This window comes from Grus americana, chromosome 27 (genome assembly GCF_028858705.1).
Source record: "Grus americana isolate bGruAme1 chromosome 27, bGruAme1.mat, whole genome shotgun sequence".
Classification (NCBI taxonomy): domain Eukaryota; kingdom Metazoa; phylum Chordata; class Aves; order Gruiformes; family Gruidae; genus Grus; species Grus americana.
In genome coordinates this window covers 2,941,149-2,963,428 of record NC_072878.1, presented here as the reverse complement: position 1 = coordinate 2,963,428, position 22,280 = coordinate 2,941,149, and the positions used below count along the sequence as shown (strand labels likewise).

At 52.9% G+C, this 22,280-nt stretch overlaps 1 protein-coding gene across 1 annotated transcript; it reads right to left on the bottom strand.

Annotated features, from left to right (window-relative positions):
• Positions 1-8,204: 8,204 nt before the first annotated feature.
• Positions 8,205-8,816, bottom strand: LOC129196933 (olfactory receptor 14J1-like; the record flags this gene model as incomplete). Its single annotated transcript, XM_054804901.1, has 1 exon — positions 8,205-8,816. A coding segment is annotated over one exon (612 nt), but the record flags the coding sequence as incomplete, so codon positions are not given.
• Between the last annotated feature and the right edge of the window lie 13,464 nt (positions 8,817-22,280).

Genomic DNA, 22,280 nt, shown 5'->3' with positions numbered 1-22,280 from the left:
CATAGTGGGAGACAGCATGGGAAAGAAATCATACCAGAAATGGAGGGTTGGGATGCTTAAAGTGGACACAAGGAGAAAGAAATGTCCCTCCAAGGGCAGCGCTGTGGTATAATCAGACCCCCCAAGGGAGCCTGGCTAAGTCCATGGCTTTGTGTTTCAAGGCATACCTCGCAGGGATGGAGAGACAGCAGTCAGGGGAATGAGTTGCTCAGGTCAGAGCAGGGTGGAGAAGCAGAGTGGATGTCTGCAGCATGCCGGGAACTAGGGACAGGTGTGGGACACTGTAGGACAGCCTGTGGTGGAGACAATCTAGGGCCGTGCAAAGCTGAAACCCTGCAACAGATCTGAGGTCTTTGCCTCCTTGGCCATGGCTGCTGTCTCTGCCACTGATGCCAGTGAGGAAACACCTTACCCTTAGGGCACTCAGGCCTCATGGCCTCCTCATCACCACCCAGGAGCCTGGCAGATGTCATTCCACAGCCTTGCCCTTGGCATTACACATCCCCACACCCCACTGCCCCAGGAAGAGCCCTGCGCAACGTGTGAGGGACAGGATCTCCCTTTGCCAGGGGCTGGGGGTCAGGGCTTGTCCGTTTGGCTGGATGCAAAGATTCCAGATAGCCTCAGCATCAGAGCCACCTTTACATTGTCTTGGCCTTCCTGCCATTCCTGCTTCCAGTTCTCTGCTCTAACGAGCCCCTGGGGAAGCTTTGTTGGTAATGGTTCTCAGGGGGATGCATTAACACTCTGAGAAACTTTGGAGATGGTGTCTGAGTTTGACTTCTTCAGGTGCTGCTCCATGCCTGAGGTTCATGGACTCATCCCCAAACCCACTAGAGGGGTCATTAACATGCCACCTTGGGCTGGTCCTCTGCTGCTGAGCTGCTCCAGGCTCCCGGGACAGAGGGAGCTCATGGCAAGTGGGCTGTGCTGCAGAGAGACATCTCTGCCCAGGAGCAGCTCCTCTGCAGAGCACAGCAGATGTGACACATCGAGGGTTACTCAGCCTCAGATCCACCTTAACATTGCCTTTGCCTACCTGTCATCACTGCCTCTAGTCTTCTGCTCTAACAAGCCCCCAGGGTGGCTTTGTCAGTGATGGATCCCAGTGGGACCCATTAACACTCCCTGAAACTGTAGGAGTTGCTTTTGACAGTGACTTCTTCAGTGGATTCCTCAGGCTTCTCTCAGTGTCTTAGTTCATGGTCTCAGCATCAAATACACCAGGGAGCTCATTAAAATGCACCAAGCCATGTCTCTTCTCGTTATTTTCTTCAAGTCTTCAAGACTTACACAACTATTTGGAGAGGTCTCCAGGGTGTATGTGAAGTCAAAGATTTCAAAGAATTCAGTGAGCACTAAAAAAAGGAGTATTTTTGATTTTTAAGAGCTTGGGTTTGGTTAGAGGTTTTTTGTTGGGTTTTTGGGGATTTTTTTGTTTGGGTTTTTGTTTGTTTGTTTGTTTGTTTGTTTTTAATTTACAGAAAAAGTTATAGTAGCATTCTCCAGTCCATATTGGGCAAGGGGGTCTCCTAATGAAGTCAGGATGGGTAGGAAGAGCTCCTCATTGAGGACAGGCACTGCATGGACAACCTTCCTCATCACCTCCCCAGCCCTGCCATCTCTCTCATGGGCCACCTGGGACTTGCATCACTTCTCCTCACATCACACTTCTCACCCAAGTCTGCAGCTGGAGGTTACAGCTCCTTTGCACCAACTCCCACCTGCTTTCCTTAGGGAGCTGGCTGCACACAGGCACAGCTGCGTTGCTCTGCATGGCAAACACACAGAAGGAAAGCAGGGTGAAGTTTCATAAACAATAACTCCCGCTCCTCAACTTCAAGCCAAGTCCAAGCTGCCTCCAATGAGGTTCACCATCCACAGGGAACAGCCTCACCAGAAATGTTTGAGAGAGAGAGAGAGATCAGACAGGATAGCTATAACCCCAGTGAAGGAGTTGGCTGAAGAGATAATTAGACTGCTGAAAGACAGGACAGGCTTCTAACTCCCTGAAGCTCAAAGCAACACCTGGGTGGTGGGGAGGGATCTGGCTGAGCAAGGAGTAGGGAGAGGGGAAAAGTGGAGAGCAATGGGAAGGGCAGAGAGCCAGATAGTCTGTGGAAAATATGCCTTTAGAGCTGGACATTTTATCAGGACAGCTGGAAAGATTGGGGAGATGAAACACGCGGGATAATCTTCATGGTGCTGGCAATGCAAGTACAGGGGAAGAGCAATATTTCTTCTCCTGCAATTGATACACCGCCTGGAAATTCCCATTTTTGCATGGGGGGAAAACATCACCATTTGATTAAAGTATTCAATCTGTTAATGCAAAGGCACTCAGGTGTTTTTTAACAGTTCCAAGCAGTTCCTTCCCTTTCCAGGCAGAGCTCGGTCGTCTGACCGTGGACATCGAGTGCCCCTGGCAGAGGCCCCGGTGTCTCTGAAGTGTTTGCCTGGGACTGGCTGCTGTCACACAGGAGCTGCAGGAGACCAGAGCCCCTCAGGAGCTGCCGACAGAGCCTGGGCAGAGGGTCCCTGTAACTGAAGACAGCTGTGTCCCTGTAGCTGCACCCCAGATCAGTTTTGGAAATGGCTTTTCCTTCTAAGAAAAGAAAAGGACACCAAATCCCCCCAAAGATCGGAATATTAAATCAAAAGGAACCAAAACCAGGAGGACAAGAACACAAAGAATTTCAGAAGCTGAAAAGTGTATTAACATATTTCTTCACTTTAGATCTTTTTCTTTACTTCTTCAATGTGCCATTTTTTTTTTGTCAAAGTCTTCTGAAATTTCCCTCATCATGAGGCCTGCAGCATTAAAAATAAGAATTCATAAAGACATCAATCAGTGTTGCCCCAGGGGTTGGTCACTGATGGAGGCCCTTAGTAACTGGCTGCTCGGTGGCTGCATGGTCCAATCAAGGTTCCACCTGCCTGGGATCCATTTACCCACTCCAGATCTCAGTGGTCTGGCCATCTGGAGACATGGGGGACTGTGTTAAAGGCCTTGCTAGAGTGAGGGCCCACAAATTCCCCTGGGGCACAAGGCCGTTCTTCTTAGTGGAGAACACAACCAGGCTGGTCAAGTGGGATTTCATTTGCCCTTGGTGGCTCTTCCAACCTTGTCCATCACAGGCTTGGAACTGGCTTCCAGGAGGATTTACTCCATCACCTTCCCAGGGAATGAGGTGAGGCTGACTGGGCTGTAGTTCTCCAGATCCTCCTTCTGGCCCTTCTGGAGGATGGGTGCAATGTCTGCCTCTCTGCAGTCATCAGCCACCTTCCCAGATGGCCCTGAAATGTCGAGGACAGACAAGCAATATCTTGCAAGGACACGGTCCATCTTCCCCAGCACCCGTGGGTGTATCCCATCTTTTTCCATGGACTTGTGTGTGTCAGAACTGGCCCAAGGGATCCATTTGGGGACGAGGGAGACCTGGGATGAGATTTCACTGGAAAAAGGCACGGTGAAGGAAGCAATGAACTCCACAGCCTCTCCCATGTCGTTGTCACCACATGTCCTGCTCCACTGAGCCCTGAGACCACATTTTCCTCAGCTGACTCCTTGTGCTGCCAGTGAACGTACAACAGCCCTTGTCGTTGCCCTCCTTATCCCGCACTAGTTCCAGCCCCGCTGAGGTTGGCTTTTCTGGCTCCATCTTGGCACACACAGGTCATGTCTCCATCTGCCTCATGGCCAGCCTGTTTCCCCTGCCACCCTCTCTGCACTGCCTCCTTGCTCTTGGAACTCGTCAGCCAGACACTTCCTCTTCATCTTCATGGAGGGCTGCATGGATCTTGGCTCTCCAGGATCCTGCCATTAGGTCTTGAACAAGCTGAGACCTGCTCTCCTTCCCTCCAAGGCTGTCACTGCGCTGTGTGTCTTTCTGCTCTTGCTTGATCGTGGCAGCAATGCCTGCCCTCAGCCTTGACATCCTCATCCCGTTCTGCCTTGTCTGTGAGGACCAGAGTGCAGCCCTGGTCAGCCATCAGCTGTTGGTGTCCAAAGAAAGGGAGGGGTGAGGCCGGTGAACGGGACACGTCTGGGTGCTGACTGTGAGGGCACCTCTGTTACAGCCACTTGACTGGCTGCAGCAGGCCAGAGCGCAGGCAGGGCTCAGGGACACCCTGCTCAGCACCAGCCCCTCCGGAGCAGACCTGACACCAAGCAGCATGTGGCTCCTTGCCTTGGCCTCCCGTGAGTCCCACATGCTGCCCTTGTGGCCTGGACACCATGGGGATCATCTGCAAGCTTGCTTGGCAGCTCAACCTTCCCAGAAGTGGCGTGTGATACATTATCACCAGCCAGAAGGTTTCTCATAGCATGCTGCAAAAGGCTTGGCAGTGTGTGCACTGGGGTACAGTCTGAAGATGGGTGGGCTGGTGGGTGGGTGTGTAGAACTGTGCAGAGCCTTCTGGGACAGCACTGGAGTGCTGCAGAGGGAGTTGAACCTTGCTGGGTTTTACCCAGACTTTCAGGAGGTTGCCTTGGGCCAAAGCAGGCTCAGAACCAGACCTGGGAATTCAATGTGGACGGGGTTCACCTGGAAAGAAGATGCCAGGAGTGAGCTGATGCCCAGGCTGTGTGGGGGCTGGTCGGGTTCCTGGAGGCCAAGACAATGAAGGAGCCAAGTGATTGACAAGTGCTGCGAGGATAAAGGAGGCTGCAGGAGGGTCAAGACCCCCCATCAGCTGTAAGAGGAGCCTGCACGAGCAAGGGTGGAAAGACACCCAGACAGTGGTTGTCTAAAAGAAGGGGAGACAAATCCCAGGTGGAGTCCATGTGACCTGGGAATGCACCAGAAAGAGAAACTCCTTGCTGTTCACAAACACCAGGAATGCATCTAATAGTCACGGGTGGTATTCAGCTTCCCTGATTCACAAAACCTCCACATAGGACCTTCAGGGTCCAGACCATGGCCATTGAGGTGGTTAAAGGAGGATGCAATTAACATTAGGTGTAATGCAGAGCTATCCCAGGCAGTGCCTCCCAGCCTACCCTTGCAGTTACCAGGCTGGAGGAGATGTTCATCGTACTTGACTTTGCTGGTCACAAAAACCACCATAAACATCTGTTCTCTCATCTGCTGATAAGATATTGGACAAGAGATTTGAGGATGATAAGATCATTGAGCTTCAGAGTAGATGCTGAGAAGTCTATAGAAAAACTCTGTAATCCAAGACAGGTCAGGTAAATGGTCAGACCTGGTTCCACAGGCCTTGGTCCACCTGGGTCATGAAAACCTGCAAGGACAAAGGACTTTACAATCTCTCACGGTGATCAATGCTTATTCCAATGCTTGCCTAGCCTCATGGTGAAAAAGGTGAGATCCCCCTTGCTGTGAGGTGTCTCTCAGCCATCCCTTCTCCAGGCTGAAGGAGCCCAGCTTCATCAGCCTTTCCTCACAGAGACACTGATCCAGCCCCCTGACCATCTCAAGGCCCTTCACTAAACCCACTCCAGATGGTCAACACCTTTCCATTCTTGGGGTTCCCAAAAATGGACACAGTGTTCTGGATGTGGACTAGCAACTTTCCACATAGAAAGGGGAAGTCCCTACCCTCCATCTCCTGGCCATGCTGCTGGTCACACAGCGCAGGGCACTGCTGTCCTCCCTTGCTGCCAGGGCACACGGCTGCCTCCTGTCCAGCTGCCTGCCCACCAAGACCTTTCCCACAGAGCTGCTCCCCAGCCAGGCAGCCCCCAGCCTGTGCCATTGCCAGCGTGAGTCCCCTGCAGGGGCAGAACCTGGCACTTGTCCTTGGGGGGGGGTTTCATGAGGTTCCTCTCAATACCTGCTCTCCTCCTCCTTCAGCCCTTTCACTGAGCAGAGGCCTGGCAGAACTTTTGAGCACAGTCTAAGGCAAGGAAGGCGTTGAGTCACTCAGCCCCGCCTGTGTCTGCTGTTATGACCCCCCTCACCATTCAGCAGCACTTTCCTTGTTCAGCCTTTTACTTCAAACACAGTGGCTGAAGCTCTTCATTTTGCTCTTGATGGTGCCTGCAGCCCCCACCAGCTCCAGCCGAGCTCTGGCTTTCCTAAACACATGCCCGCACGCTCAGGTCATCTTTCTAAATTCCTCCTTCATAGCCTGTCCCGGATTCCACCTCCTCATCGTTGTGTTGTGGCTCCCATCCGTGACCCATCCCTGCCCCTGTGCAGCCCCACTGCCCCACACATGCCCCCAGGGCCCCCATCATCAGACACTGCACAGGACAGGGTGTATTTGGGGCAGGGACGCGTCCTCCACCACAAGTGCCCATGCCAGCCCTCAGTGTCCATCCTCCGCAGCCCTCCTTCTTCTGCAGCCAAGCAGTGCCCAGCCCCAGCCAAGCCCCAGCTATGTCCCATGCACGGGTTACCAGGCAGCCCTGCTCGGGGCTCTGCCAAAGTCTGGGCAAGGCAGGAGGCTGGGGCAGGGCTGGCTGTTTCCCCAACACAGGCACCAAGACCAACAGCAGGAAGGAGATGGCCACAGAGCCCAACCACCAAGAACTGGGGGAGTGACCAGGGCTGGAAATGGCTGATGGGAGAGGCTGGGGGGTGATGAATGCCCTGGGGCACCTTCTCGCTCTCTCCATGCCACCAAGAGTCCCAGCCAGGGGACACAGCAGCCTGCTGCCAGTGGGTGCCTGCAGAAAGAGGTTTCGCTTTCTCATTGATTCCTCCCTTCAGGCACAGAAATGCTCCTTTGATCTCCTCCAGAGTCATCCCTGCTCTCCAGAGAGCCTTTCCGCAGGTGAGCGTGTCTGTGCTGGCCTGGCCGGCCGTTCCTGGTTCCCTCCCCATGCTCCCTGCAGGGCCCCAAGCTGGTAGGGCTGCTCTGCAGAGCGAGGGGGCTGTGGTGCCCCGGGGCCATGGGGTGACCCTGCACTGGCCATGCTGGTCAGGGTGGGAAGCAGAGCCAGCCAGAGGGGATCACAGCTGCTGAGCCCCTTTCCATCTTCCCTGATGGCTCAGAAGACAAGGACAGTGCTTGGTAGGACCATGGTGTGTCTCCAGTGGCACAAAGGGCAGGGGAGGGCTGCACTAGGTCCAGCCCACAGGGTTTCCATGATGGTGTAATGAACCACTGTCTAGACTTATGTGCCTTTGCCTTCTTGCTCCTCACAGCCTCTCCTGGCATTGCAGAGTCCTCGTTAGCCCATGGTCTCCTCAGGTTTGCCTTCTCCTCTGGGACACTCCTCCTTGGATTGTCACTCATTTTATGAGGTGCCACTCACTGCCACCTCCGACTCACACACTATTCCTGGAGATCCCCTCACTTCTCCTGGCAGATCTCCATTCTTCTCCAGGATGACATCTGCCATCAGCCCCACCACAAGTGGGACAGCACCAGGTAGATAAGCCAAAGACCAGTTCTTGTCTGAATGGACATGTGCAACCAAGAAGGAAGGTCTTCATCCAGCCCTTGCTCCCCAACAGATCCCCCTGGGACTCTGAGCTTGTCCCCCTGAATCCATCAAGAACCCCAAAGAGCAAAAGTCCTTTGGAGGGAGCAGCTTCTTGGGTGTATTCCTGACAGCAGCTTTGGAAGGGGTGTCCAGCCTTCTGGCCGTGCCCTGAGGAGCCCTTCTGGTTATGGTGGTGCTAGCAGAGAGGCCAGCTCTGGCACGCTGCTCCACATGGCCTGCTCCTGCCTTCAGGCACAGGGATGCCACTGTAGAGACAGCAGGACTGTCACAAGTTACACGAGACCTTGGGGGTAACAGCAATGCCAGGACACAGCAGGACAGTGTGGAAGGGAGGAGAGAGCAGCCCTGTCCAGGCCGTGTCCTGCTGCTGGCCTTGGCCATGTCTCCAGGGCAGCAGCAGCCCCGACGTGAAGGCAGCAGAGAGGGAGTGCCCGCTGAGGCAGCGAGGGGCAGCCCCAAGGGCAACCCAGGCTGCTACTCCATGGGGCAGCTGAGCATTTGGCTCCTGAACCCTCCTGCATGCTGGGGCTGCTCCCCCAGCTCCAGAGGAGATGTGCACAGATGGGAGCTGAGAGAATTAACTTCCCACTGCTTTCTCTATGGAGTTTATCTAAACAGGGAGCCTGGATCCATATGTACGTGAGGTATATTGGTTAAGAAAAAAACCAAGTAGCAGGCTAAGAATAATAATATCGCACGTATAAAACAAACAAAAATTAGAAAAACAAAACAAAACAGCAAACGAACCCCTACAAAACCCAAATAGGACAAATAAAAAGACAAGTTAGTCCTGGCTTTTCTTGAGATACAGTGGGAACCCTAGTGGGATCATTGGCGCCTTATTAATCACAAGTAAATCAAATTCAAATATTTTCCACAGGGCATCTATGATTTCCTGGTTCCTCATGCTGTAGATGAGGGGGTTCACTGATGGAGGCACCACCAAGTATAGAACTGCCACCACCAGGTCCAGGCATGGGGACGAGATGGAGGGGGGCTTCAGGTGAGCAAACATTGCAGTGCTGACAAACAGGGAGACCACGGCCAGGTGAGGGAGGCACGTGGAAAAGGCTTTGTGCCGTCCCTGCTCAGAGGGGATCCTCAGCACAGCCCTGAAGATCTCCACATAGGACAGCACAATGAAAATGAAACACCCAAATGCTACTAAAAGACTAACTGTAAGAAGCCCAACTTCCCTGAGGTACTCTGAGTCTGAGCAGGAGAGCTTGAGGATCTGAGGGATTTCACAGAAGAACTGGTCCAGGGCATTGCCTTGGCAGAGTGGTATAGAAAATGTATGGGCCGTGTGCAGCACAGCATAGAGAAACCCAGTGCCCCAGGCAGCTGCTGCCATGTGGACACAAGCTCTGCTGCCCAGGAGGGTCCTGTAGTGCAGGGGTTTGCAGATGGCAACGTAGCGGTCATAAGCCATGACTGTGAGAAGGAAATATTCTGCTGAGATCAGAAAGAAAAAGACCTGAGCAGCACATCCTGTGTAGGAGATGGCCCTGGTGTCCCAGAGGGAATTGGCCATGGATTTGGGCACTGTGGTGGAGATGGTGCCCAGGTCGAGGAGGGAGAGGTTGAGGACGTAGAAGTACATGGGGGTGTGGAGGTGATGGTCGCAGGCTATGGCAGTGATGATGAGGCCATTGGCCAGGAGAGCAGCCAGGTAGATGCCCAGGAAGAGCCAGAAGTGCAAGAGCTGCAGCTCCCGTGTGTCTGCGAATGCCAGGAGGAGGAACTCAGTGATGGAGCTGCTGTTGCTGGTCATTTGCTGGTTCTTGGCAAGGGGTCTGGTTGAAAAAAGCAAAGAATGGAAAAGTTAGGACACGCTCCTCTGAGGAAAGCCACTCCATTTTTCATATAAATAATCCCTATTCGAAATGCATTTAATTTTCTGTTTTCTGCTGGCTGAGTGTGTTGTGAGGAGCTGAGGAGTCATCTGTGCTCAGCTGCAGTGGGTACATGGAGCTGGTTTCTGACACCTCCAATGTTGACAACTGATGTCAGATGTAATCCACCTTTAATGGAAAAGCGCTCCTGATTCAGAAGAGTGCGGGCTGCAGAAGAGAAGCTTAGCATGTCCTTAGAAGAATTTTGTCTGTGGTTTTTATTTTCCACCATCATTTCTGGGTAGTGTTCCTTGGAGGAATAGAAATACTCATTTTATGATGGAAAATAGGAAGAAACTTGAAACAGGAAAGGCAAAAGGGCTCAGGTCTCTGTAGCTTCTTGCAGAGTCAGGAGAGCTGCAGTGTCCATTGGACCCAGCTACCCTGCACTTTTTCTTGTGATTCCTTGAAGATGACGACAAACATAATTTACTCTCTAAAACATACCACAAAACAAGACTGTGATGAGAGCAGGGGAGTCCTGTTTTAAAGGAGTCCGGATCTGCACCTCTTTCCCAGCCCAGAGGTGGAGTTGTGATTGAGAGAGAAGGACACAGCCCCTCTCAGAGAGAAGCAAAGGCCTCTGAGAGGAGAGAACTGACCTCCAAGGGAAAGCTCCGCACTCCCTGGGATCCTACAGCACAGCCGTGCTCTTCTGGGGCAGCTCCCAAGCCCAGCAGCACAGGCAAAGCAGACAGTCCGATGTCCTGAAGATGGGATGTCCTAAAGGCAGAGTCAGCTCATTGCTCAGCAGACAATGCCCAGCAGACATCTAGTGTGCTTCTCCCTGCAGTGCCCTGGCAGGCGGCAGAGTCCCTGCCCCGGCACACAGCCCCTGGGCTGCAGGGACCCTGCTCTGAAGGACACAACTGGGCACCCCTGCCTGCACACCTGCATTCCCAGCCACTCAAACTTGCCTCTGCACAGGGAGTCCACCTGGCACATCCCAGGAGCTGTGGGCTCTGCCAGCTTGAGGAGATGCCTCCAGGAACCGCATCGGCATTGCCCTGCACCCAGAGACTTACCGTGTCAAGGGCTCTGAAGATTTCTCCTTCCCTGAGCTCTCAGCAAGCCTCCCATTTCCAACTGCCTTTAAGCTCTCTCTGCCTCGCTGTTCTCCCCTCGGTGCCTGCAGGCAGAGCCCTCAGCCCTGCTGTGCTCTGCAGAGGAGCTGCTCCTGGCCAGAGATGTCTCTCTGCAGCACAGCCCACTTGCCATGAGCTCCCTTTGTCCCAGGAGAGCAGCAGCAGAGGCCCAGCCCAAGGCGGCATGTTAATGACCCCTCTGGTGGGTTTGGGGATGAGTCCATGAAGCTCAGGCCCTGAGAGGAAGCTGATGAAACCTCTCCAGAAGTCACAGTCCGATGCAAACTCCACAGTTTCTTGGAGCATTAATGGGTCCCCCTGAGGGCCATCCCTGACAAAGCAACTCTGGGGCTGGTTAGAGCAGGCAAGTGGAGGCAGTGATGACAGGTAGGCAAAGGCAATGGCAAGGTGGCTCTGATGCTGAGTAATCCTGGGTGTGGTTGATCAAGCCAAAGGGCCAAGCTGTGACCCCCAGCCCCTGGGAGGGGAGACCCTGTCCCTCACACGTGTCTCAGGGCTCTTCCTGGGCCAGTGTGATGTGGGGATGTGCAATGCCTAGAGCAGGACTACCACACACTCTTTCCCGGGCTCACAGGTTGTGACAAGGGGGCGATGAAGTCCTGGTGCTCTAATGAGAAGATATCTCCTCACAGGCATCACCTGCAAAGAGAACAGCCACAGCCCAGCAGACCAAGACCTTGGCTGTGTTGGGGGCTCTCAGCCTTGCCACTGCCCCCAGATGTCTCCACCACAGGATGTCCTACGGTGTCCCACACCTGCACCTCTTTCCCTGCAGGCTCTGGACACCCTGCCTGCTTACCAACTTGGGTCTCACCTGAGCGTCTTCCTACCCTTACTGATATCTCTCCATCCTCATGGGCTGTTTGTTAAAATACAAAGCTTTGGCTAATCCAGACTCTTGCTGGGTGGCCTCTTGTACCACAGCATTGCACTTGGAGTGATGTTTCGTGTAACTCAACGTGACATGAAATCCTCATGCCCAGTCTCAACTTCCAAAGCTTCCCTTTGTGCCATTATTTCTTTCTTGTGTTGCTTTCCAATGTTGAGAAAAACTCCACCATCTCTGAAACCACACTTCAACCAGTCTCAAGATGGTCTGGGTGGCCATGGTCATCCTAATGCAGGCCTGTATGCAGGTGGCCTTGTTCATAGTGAACATGCACCACTGGCTTGTATGGTGTCCCACGTAGCGCCCAGACCCTTCTCCTCAGGGTCACTGTTCAGCTGGTCAGGTGCAAGCCTGCCCTGATGACCGAGGTTACTCTTCCTTCTAATGCAGGACTGGCCACTTCTCCTTGTAACCCTCAAGAGGTTTGTGTTGACTAGCATCTCAAAGTACCTCAGGTCCCTCTGGACTGAAGCTCCATTTGGTCAGCGGTTAATGTTTGTGTGCGGGTGGCTCACCCTGATGGTGGTGGAGTCTCACAAGAGAGCAGCATGAGGAGTTGCAGGGCTCTACAGACCCAGGTAGGAATTGCCATGAACACCACCTCCAAAACACCAAATGAGATTACAAAACCAGCAAAACGAGGGCCAGCAGATGTGTTTGGTTTGTGTGGCAAGGTTTTGGTAGCAGGAGGAGGGGAGGCTACAGGGATGTCTTCTGTGAGAAGATGCCAGTGACAGTAATTAGTGAATGATCTCTCCTTGTCCTTATCTCGACCCCCGAGCCTTTCGTTATATTTTCTCTCCCCTGTCCAGCTGAAGAGGGCAGTGATAGAGCAGCTTTGGTGGGCACCTGACGTCCAGCCAGGGTCAACCCACCACAACTGGGAGCACTGGTGTGGCACTGGGAGCACTGGAGGGAGCCTGTGAGCAGCTCTAGTAGAAATGGAGCCTAGAAATGTAGACTAGAAATGGAGTAGAAATGGAGACTAGAAGCACTGCGGGGAGCCTGGGAGCGGCTCTGGGAGCACTAGGGGGAGCCAGGGAGCTATAGTGGGAGAACTGGGGTGGCATTGGGACGAGTGGGGGAGACAGGGAGCCACCCTGGTTGCACTGAGGTGGCAGTGGCAGAACTGGGAGGGGAGGCAAGGACCCCCACTGGGAGAACTGAAGAAGCACTGGGAGAACCAAGGAGTGGCACTGGCTGCACTGGAGTGGCACTGGGAGCACTGGGCTGAGCCAGGGAACTGAACTGGGAGCACTAGGGCAGAACTGGGAGGACTAGGGGGACCGAGGGAATTGCTCTGGAAGTACTGGGGCGGTACTGGGAGCACTGGGGGAAGCCAGTGAATGGCACGGGGAGACCTGAAGCACAACTCGGAGGGAGCCTGGGAGCTGGACTGGGAGCACTGGGGTGGCTCTGGGAGAACTGGAGGTCGGGGGGGAGGGGAGGGAGGGGGGCAAAGAGCCCCACCAGGTTCACTGTGAGGAGCCAGGAATCCACACTGGGAGCACTGGAGTGGCAGTGGGTGTAAAAAATATAGAAGCTTAACTATAAGAAAACTTATGTTAACTAGAAAGCTGCTTAAGGCCTAGAACTGTTTTAAAGCCTATAATCGTGGCAAAAAGGGGTTTCTAGTCAAGGTAACAGGCAATGAAGCTAACTGACCATGGCCATGTACAATGCTGCTACGTTCCTTGTACAGTCCCTGCCCAACCGGACAACAGGCCCGGGAATATTAATCTTATGAAGTGAGTTGTTATGGACAAGTGTATCCACAGCGAGGATACGGCGCATGCCTGCAAGAAGAGGGTCATCCAGCAAACACGGGTGCGAGACCACTGACGACCACCAGATACCCTTGAGGACCACCGACTCAAATCACTGAGCATGCGTGATGGGGAGGAGAATATGGAAATGGATTCCAAGAAATGATTATCATAGGACTGCCTTTTCATGGAAAAATAATGAATATGTATATTTTGATTCTATATAACCTATATGTCTGTGATCACCTGGCATGCACGATTGGTGGAGCTGTTTGCCCCGTGCATCCAGCGCTGCAATAAAGCAAACCTAGGGCAACTCACGTCTGATAGATTTTTCTTTAAAAGTGGGAGCCCTGGGGTGAGATAGGGAGCAGCACCGACAGCACTCGGGTGGCACTGGGAGCACTGGAACGGCACTGTGATCCACACTGGCAGCACTGGGGCAGAACTGGGAGCACTGGAGTGAGCCAGGAATCTACACTGGGAGCACTGGGGAAGATCTAGGAGAACTGGTAGGACCAGGGAGCCACACTGGGAGCACTGGGGAAACACTGGGAGCATTAAGGCTGTACCGGGAGCTCTGGGGTGGCACTGGGAGCTGTACTGGGAGTACTGGGGAGATACTGGGAGAACTTGGAGGAGCCAGTAATCGGCACTGGGAGCACTGGTGTGGAACCGGGAGCACTGCAGGGAGCCAGGGAGCTGCTCTGGGAGTACTGGGGCAGCACTGGGAGAACCAGGGCAGCACTCTGATCCTCACTGGCAGCACTGGAGTGTCACTGGGAGGACTTCTCACCTCTGTGCCTGGCAAGATCATGGAGCGGATCCTCCTGGGAACTGTGCTCAGGCACATGGAAAACCAGGAGGTGATTGGTGACAGCCACCATGGCTTCACTAAGGGCAAATCCTGCCTGACAAATTTGGTGGCCTTCTAGGATGGGGTTTCAGCGTTGGTGGATAAGGGACGAGTGACTGCCGTCACCTACCTGGACTTGTGCAAGGCATTTGACACTGTCCCGCAAGACATCCTTGTCTCTAAATTGGAGAGACATGGATTCAATGGAGGGACCACTCAGTGGATGAGGAATTGGCTGGATGGTCGCACTCAAAAACTTGTGGTCAACGGCTCAGTGTCCGAGTGGAGACCAGTGACAAGTGGTGTTCCTCAGGGGTTGGTATTTGGACTGGAACTGTTTAACATCTTTGTTGGTGACACGGACAGCTGGATAAAGTGCACCCTCAGCAAGTTTGCCGATGACACCAAGCTGTGTGGTGTGGTTGACACAGTGGAGGGAATGGATGCCATCCAGAGGGACCTTGACAGGCTGGAGAGGTGGGCCCGTGCGAAACTCATGAAGCTCAACAAGGCCAAGTGCAAGGTCCTGCACATGGGTCGGGGCAATCCCAAGCACAACAACAGGCTGGGTGCAGAATGGATTGAGAGCAGCCCTGAGGAGAAGGACTTGGGGGTGTTGATTGATGAAAATCTCAACATGAGCCGGCAGTGTGTGCTTGCAGCCCACAAAGCCAACCATGTCCCAGTCTGCATCAAAAGCAGTGTGACCAGCAGGTCGAGGGAGGGGACTCTGCCACTCTGCTCTCCTCTCATGAGACCCCACCTGCAGTACTGCGTCCAGCTCTGGGGTCCCCAGTGCAAGAAAGACATGGAGCTGTTGGTGTGAGTCCAGAGGAGGCCAGGAAGATGATCAGAGGGCTGGAGCATGTCTCCTGTGAAGACATACTGAGAGAGCTGGGGTTGTTTAGCATGGAGAAGAGAAGGTTCTGGGGAGACCTAATTCTTTCTAGGTCTTCCAGTACCTGAATGGGGCCTACAGGAAAGCTGGAGAGGGACTGTTTCTCAGGGAGTGTCGTGATAGGACAAAGAGGAATTGGGTTTAAACTAAAAGAGGATAGATTGACACTAGATGTTTGGAAGAAATTCTTCATTGTGAGGGTGGTGAGGCACTGGAACAGGTTGCCCAGAGAAGCTGTGGATGCCCCATCCCTGGATGGTTTGAAGGCCAGGTTGGAAGGAGCTTTGGGCAGCCTGGTCTACTGCCTATGGCAGAGGGGCTGGAACTAGATGACCTTTGAGGTCCCTTCCAACCCCAAGCCATTCTATGATGATTCTATGATGATTCTAACAGAAGGAGACATTCAGAAAGCTGGTCAAAATCTCCTTTTATGAAGGAAAAAGAAACAAACAAACAAACACCCCCCCCCCCAACACCAGTTTAGACTTAAACAACAGATGAGCAGAGCTTTAAGTGATGTGGAGGGAAGTGATGCCATCTGTCCCAGGTAAGTTTTTGTACTCCAGTGATAGAACAGAGTGGGGTAAATTCAGTGTTATAATCACAGTTAGTTCCTTGGCAGGTAGAACTGGTGGAGAATTTTTATTGTCATTCCTGTTCTGTCTGGTGAGAGGGTGCATACAGATTGCGTATAACAGAAAGAATCTCGGAAGATTATGAAAAAGTGAAAGATTTGAAATAGGGAGGAAACATCCGAATAGAATAGAATAGAATAGGATAGAATAGAATAGAATAGAATAGAAGAGTTCAAGCTGGAAGGGACCACCTACTCCAACTGCAGAACAGGGCTGATATCACTCAAGCCATTAAAGATCAAAGGGGCTTTGGATTATTGGGTGTGCGGTCACTGGTGTGTACATGTTCTGGCAGGGGCTTTTCCAAAGGCAACCATCACCTCAGCCGATGTACCTCCACTGTGAACTTATCCACAGGTCACTGTCCATTTGACTCCTGTTCATACTGAAGTTTTAGCAAGTTCCCTTCCTGCCCCCAAAGCTACTCGCTGGTGGGAGCAGAGTGGAGAAAAGAAGAGATGAGATGCCCTGCAGGACTTCATACTTGCAAAGAAGGAAGAGCTGGTCAGAGATGTAACAGTCAGGGGTGAGAAAGTAGAGTGTAGGATCCTGAGAGAAGGGAAGAAGGCCAAGAGCAGGACTTGAGGAGAGCAGAAGCTGACCTCCTGGCCGCCATGCTTGGAAGAATCCCATGGGATATGGCCCAGCAGAGAAGAGGGGTGCAAAGAGCTATTTGATGGCTAAGGATCTCCTCTTCAAATTCCAGAATGGTCCAACCCAAATGCAGAAAGGCAAAAAAAAAAAATGTCTGGAGGAAGGCATGGATGAGAAAGGAGCTCCTGACGAAAAACCAAGCATGAAGAGGAAGCACAGAGAAGGTGGAAGGTGGCTGCCTTCCAGCCTCAATGGTGCTGTGCTGCTGGGCTGGAGAGAGTCATTTGTACGTGAGTGTCTGTCTGTGCGTGGGGGAACTGGGGAGCTGAGGTGATCCTGGGGCCAGCGCCTGGATAGATGGAAGGTCTAAGACCAGCTCCTGGAGGGATCCATGTTGTCTGTGTGTCTACACAGCTATACATTTTCCTCTAATATCACCATGTGTCAAACAGCCCCACCCTCCTTTCTCCTTTCTCCGCTGACCCTGGTTTGGCTTGCTTTGTACCCTCCTTTGGTGTTTTGCAGACTCTCTTCATGGCAATTCCTACCTGGGTCTGTAGAGATCTGCAACTCCTCATGCTGTTCTCTTGTGAGACTACACTACCATCAGGGTGAGCCACCCGCACACAAACAGTAACCGCTGACCAAATGGAGCTTCAGTCCAGAGGGACCTGGAGAAACTCGGGGATTTGGCCAAAAGAAACCTCGTGACATTGACAAGGAGAATTGGCCAGTCTGGCCTCAGGGAGAAGAACCAACGTGTACATGAGGGCCAGCTGGGACCTGCTGTGCTGAGGAGGGACTCTGAGGAGAAGGGCCTGGCAACTGTGAGGGACACCATCCGAGCCAGGGGTTTCTGCTCACTGTGAAGAAGGCCACTTGCATATGGGCCTGCATTAGGATAAGCATGGTCACCCAGAGCAGGGCAGTTCTTCTGGCCCTTGACACCGCACTGGTAGGGACCCCCACACATGGCTTTGTCCCAGTTCTCGGCTCCCTCTTTTGCTGGAGCTGGGAGGAGCTGGAGAGTGGCCAGAGGAGATGTGGCCAGGTGGAGTTTGGGGCCTTAAGCAGATGGGCTGTGTGGAGGGGCTGAGAGACCTGGGCTGCTTTGGCCCCTTTGCCCAGTGGTGGGGAGGCTCAGGGCAGTCTAGGAGTAGCCTGAGACTGCTTGAAAGGGGTGGTTTCAGAGATGGTGGAGCTTTTCTGAAAACTGGGAAACATCATGAGAAAGACAAGATGCCACCAAGTGCATCTTGGGAGGTTGAGATGGGACACAAGGAGAAAAAAATGTCCCTGCAAGTGCAGTTCTGTGGTACAAGAGGCCACCCAGCAAGAGTCTGGATCAGCCAGAGCTTTGCCTTTCAATGAAGAGTCTGTGAGGATGGAGAGATATCAGTAAGGGTAGGAAGATGATCAGGTGACACCCAAGTTGGTAAGCAGGCTGGGTGTCAAGAGCCTGCAGGGAAAGTGGTGCAGGTGTGGGACACCATAGGACATGCTGTGGTGGAGACATCTGGGGGGGCAGTGGCAAGGCTGAAAGCCCCCAACACAGCCAAGGTCTTGGTCTGCTGGGCTGTGGCTGTTCTCTCTGCAGGGGATGCCTGTGAGGAGACATCTTCTCATTAGAGCACCAGGATTTCATCGCCCCCTTGTCACAACCTGTGAGCCCGGGAAAGAGTGTGTGGTAGTCCTGCTCTAGGCATTGCACATCCCCACATCACGCTGGCCCAGGAAGAGCCCTGAGCCACGTGTGAGGGACAGGGTCTCCCCTCCCAGGGGCTGGGGGTCAGGGCTTGGCCCTTTGGCTTGATGAAACACACGCAGGATTACTCAGCATCAGAGCCACCTTGCCATTGCCTTTGCCTACCTGTCATCACTGCCTCCACTTGCCTGCTCTAACCAGCCCCAGAGTTGCTTTGTCAGGGATGGCCCTCAGGGGGACCCATTAATGCTCCAAGAAACTGTGGAGTTTGCATCGGACTGTGACTTCTGGAGAGGTTTCATCAGCTTCCTCTCAGGGCCTGAGCTTCATGGACTCATCCCCAAACCCACCAGAGGGGTCATTAACATGCCGCCTTGGGCTGGTCCTCTGCTGCTGAGCTGCTCCAGGCTCCTGGGATGGAGGGAGCTCATGGCAAGTGGGCTGTGCTGCAGAGAGACATCTCTGGCCAGGAGCAGCTCCTCTGCAGAGCACAGCAGGGCTGAGGGCTCTTCCTGCAGGCACCGAGGGGAGAACAGCGAGGCAGAGAGAGCTTAAAGGCAGTTGGAAATGGGAGGCTTGCTGAGAGCTCAGGGAAGGAGAAATCTTCGGAGCCCTTGACACAGTAAGTCTCTGGGTGCAGGGCAATGCCGATGCGGTTCCTGGAGGCATCTCCTCAAGCTGGCAGAGCCCACAGCTCCTGGGATGTGCCAGGTGGACTCCCTGTGCAGAGGCACGTTTGAGTGGCTGTGAATGCAGGTGTGCAGGCAGGGGTGCCCAGTTGTGTCCTTCAGAGCAGGGTCCCTGCAGCCCAGGGGCTGTGTGCCGGGGCAGGGACTCTGCCGCCTGCCAGGGTCAGCACTCAGCCTGCCCGGGGAGCTGCCCAGGGCACTGCAGGGAGAAGCACACTAGATGTCTGCTGGGCATTGTCTGCTGAGCAATGAGCTGACTCTGCCTTTAGGACATCCCATCTTCAGGACATCGGACTGTCTGCTTTGCCTGTGCTGCTGGGCTTGGGAGCTGCCCCAGAAGAGCACGGCTGTGCTGTAGGATCCCAGGGAGTGCTGAGCTTTCCCTTGGAGGTCAGTTCTCTCCTCTCAGAGGCCTTTGCTTCTCTCAGAGAGGGGCTGTGTCCTTCTCTCTCCATCACAACTGCACCCCTGGCCTGGGAAAGAGAACAGTTTGAAGATCTGCCCTTTGAAACAGGAATCCCCTGCTCTCATCAGAGTCCAGTTGCCTTTTTTTTTTTTTTTAAACAGTAATTTTTGTGAGCAGTCATCCTCAGGACAGCAGAACTGAAGGCACTGGGCATCTGGGAACAAGACTGATGGGCAATGCAGCTCTCCTAACTGCACTGAGACATAGAGAGCTGAGACCTTTTTCTTTTCTTGTCTTAAGAGTCCACGCTTTCATTCATAAAAAAGAGGATTTCTGCCCTTAAAACTAGCACACACCAGATGTAGTAGTGGAAAGAAAAAAACACAGAATATCACCATAAAGACATGCTCAGCCGCTCTTCTGCAGCCCACACTCTCTGGAGTGGTGAGTGCAGATATTGAACATTTCCATCAAGGGTGAATTGCATCTGATAGCCCTTGTGACCATCGGGGGTGTCAGGAACCAGCTCCCATGTACTCACTGCAGCAGGGCAGAGCTGACTCCTTGGCAGCACAGGGGCAGAGGTCCTGCTCCTCACAGCACACTCAGCCAGCACAAAGCAAAGAAAGGAAATGCCTTGGAATTGGGGGAGGGGGATGGGATTTCTGTGAAAAATGGAGTGGCTTTCCTCAGAGAAGTCTGTTGTAATTTTCCCCTGTCTTTTCCTCCATAGGAGAATGCCCCTAAGTGAAGAACTAGCAAATGACCAACAACAGCAGCTCCATCACTGAGTTCCTCCTCCTGGCATTCGCAGACACACGGGAGCTGCAGCTCTTGCACTTCTGGCTCTTCCTGGGCATCTACCTGGCTGCTCTCCTGGGCAATGGCCTCATCATCACTGCCATAGCCTGCGACCACCACCTCCACACCCCCATGTACTTCTTCCTCCTCAACCTCTCCCTCCTCGACCTGGGCTCCATCTCCACCACTGTGCCTAAAGCCATGGCCAATTCCCTCTGGGACACCAGGGCCATCTCCTACACAGGATGTGCTTCTCAGGTCTTTTTCTTTTTCTTTCTGATGTCAGCAGAATATTCTCTCCTCACTGTCATGGCCTATGACCGCTACGTTGCCATCTGCAAACCCCTGCATTACGGGACCTTCCTGGGCAGCAGAGCTTGTGTCCACATGGCAGCAGCTGCCTGGGGCACTGGGTTTCTCAATGCTGTGCTGCACACAGCCAATACATTTTCTATACCACTCTGCCAGGGCAATGCCCTGGACCAGTTCTTCTGTGAAATCCCCCAGATCCTCAAGCTCTCCTGCTCAGATGCCTAGGTCAGGGAATTTGGGCTTCTTATATTAAGTTGTTTTTTAGTTTTTGGCTGTTTTCTTTTCATTGTGCTGTCCTATGTGCAGATCTTCAGGGCTGTGCTGAGGATCCCCTCTGAGCAGGGACGGCACAAAGCCTTTTCCACGTGCCTCCCTCACCTGGCCGTGGTCTCCCTGTTTGTCAGCACTGCAATGTTTGCTCACATGAAGCCCCCCTCCATCTCCTCCCCATCCCTGGACCTGACGGTGGCAGTTCTGTACTCGGTGGTGCCTCCAGCAGTGAACCCCCTCATCTACAGCATGAGGAACCAGGAGCTCAAGGGTGCAGTTCGGAAACTGATGACTGGGGTTTTTTTAGAAGTAATATACTGCCCATCCTCTCCATATCATTTGTAACATAACTAATTACAGGCCTAGCCTGTCTTTTATATATTTTCTCATTGTTGTTATTATTGATTTTATTTTCTTTTTTCACTTGTGATAATGTTGTTTACAAAGAATTTTTATATTCATACGAATTCTAATTCATTATCGACCTGTTTTGTTTGACTCAAAGACAGTGTAAATGAATTTCCACATCCTCTGTGGATTTCGACATTAAAAAAGACCCTGCAGTGACATTTCTGACTGAGATTTTTCCCCCAAGACCTTCTCTGGAGCTGCAGAGGCCGTTCCTGTGTACAGAGTCCCTGCACAGCAGATCTCTGACAGAGCTGGCCTCTGTAACAGCATTTCCACCAGGAAAGGCAATCTCCTCAGGGCACTGCCCAAAGGCTTACGTCTTTTTCCAGTCTGGCTCTCAAGAACATGCCCAAGGAAGAGGCTCTAAAGAAAACTGTTGCTTTGCTTGTTTCTGCATGGGCGCAGAGGGATGAGATGAGGGTCCCAGTGTGCTCTTCCAGGGACTGAGGAATGGCCCAGGTGTTCCTTGTGGGTGGACAGCACCCACACAGATGCTGAATGGACTCCAACTAAGCTGCCTGGGGCTCGACAGCCTGTGGTAGGGCTGATGGCAGATGAGTGTACTAATTAGCACTCACACTCCTTGAGGGGGTGTGTAGAGGGTAACTTGCATAGTCCTTTAGTTGGGTTGGTGGTCCCCTTTCCCCCAGTTACTGCATTTTTGTTGACTTCAGGCTTTTACGGCAATCACCCAGGTCTCTGGGTCTTCTGAGGCAGGATGTTTCCCTTTTATCAGTCTTTCAGCTCCTCTTCAAGGGTCCAGTCATTAGCAAAGCAACGCAGTGTATTTAACCCTGAATTAGACAGTGTCTAAGCATTAACCCAAACACATTCCTCACCCTGTCAAGTGGAAAATTCTACTTGACAGATATCAATACTGTCACTGTCTACAGCTGTCTTATGGGATGGTGCAGAGGAGAAGGAGTCAGACTCTTCCCATGTGGGCACAGTGGAAGGATGAGAAGCCATGGGAAAAAGTTGGGTTTTGGGAAATTCTGACTAGACTTAAGAGAAAAGAAGCTGCACTATAAGGTCCATCAGGCACCAGGAACAGGCACTCCGAAAGGCTGTGGTACCTCCACAAATGGAGATATCCAAGCCTCAACCAGATGTAGTGCCACGGGGGGGGGTTTCATTGTAATGGGTGACTACCTGGTGCGGGGGACAGAGGCACTCATCTGTTGGCCCAACCAACCATCTAGAGAGGTTTGCTGCTTGCTGGGGACAAGGATCCAGGATGTTGTGGTGGGACGTCCAAAGCTCAGCTGGCTCTCTGACTACTGCCTCCTGCTCTTAACCCATGTGGGCACAAATGACACTACCAGGGGCAACCTGGACAGTACCAGAAGTGACTACAAAGCTCTGGGGGTGGCAGTGAAGGGCATGGGGGCCCAGGTGGTGTTCTCCTCAATCTCATTGGTGAGGAGAAAGGCACTACTCGGACAAGTTAATAATTAACTGTGGAACTGGGGTAGGGTTTTGGGTTCAACAACCATGGGACCCTGTTTGCAGACCAGCATCGTCCTGGCAGAGGTGGGATCCACCTCACTAAGCAGGGCAAAGCTGTTTCTGCTAGCAGGCTGGCTGACCTCATAAGGAGGGCTTTGAACTAAGAATGATAGGGGAG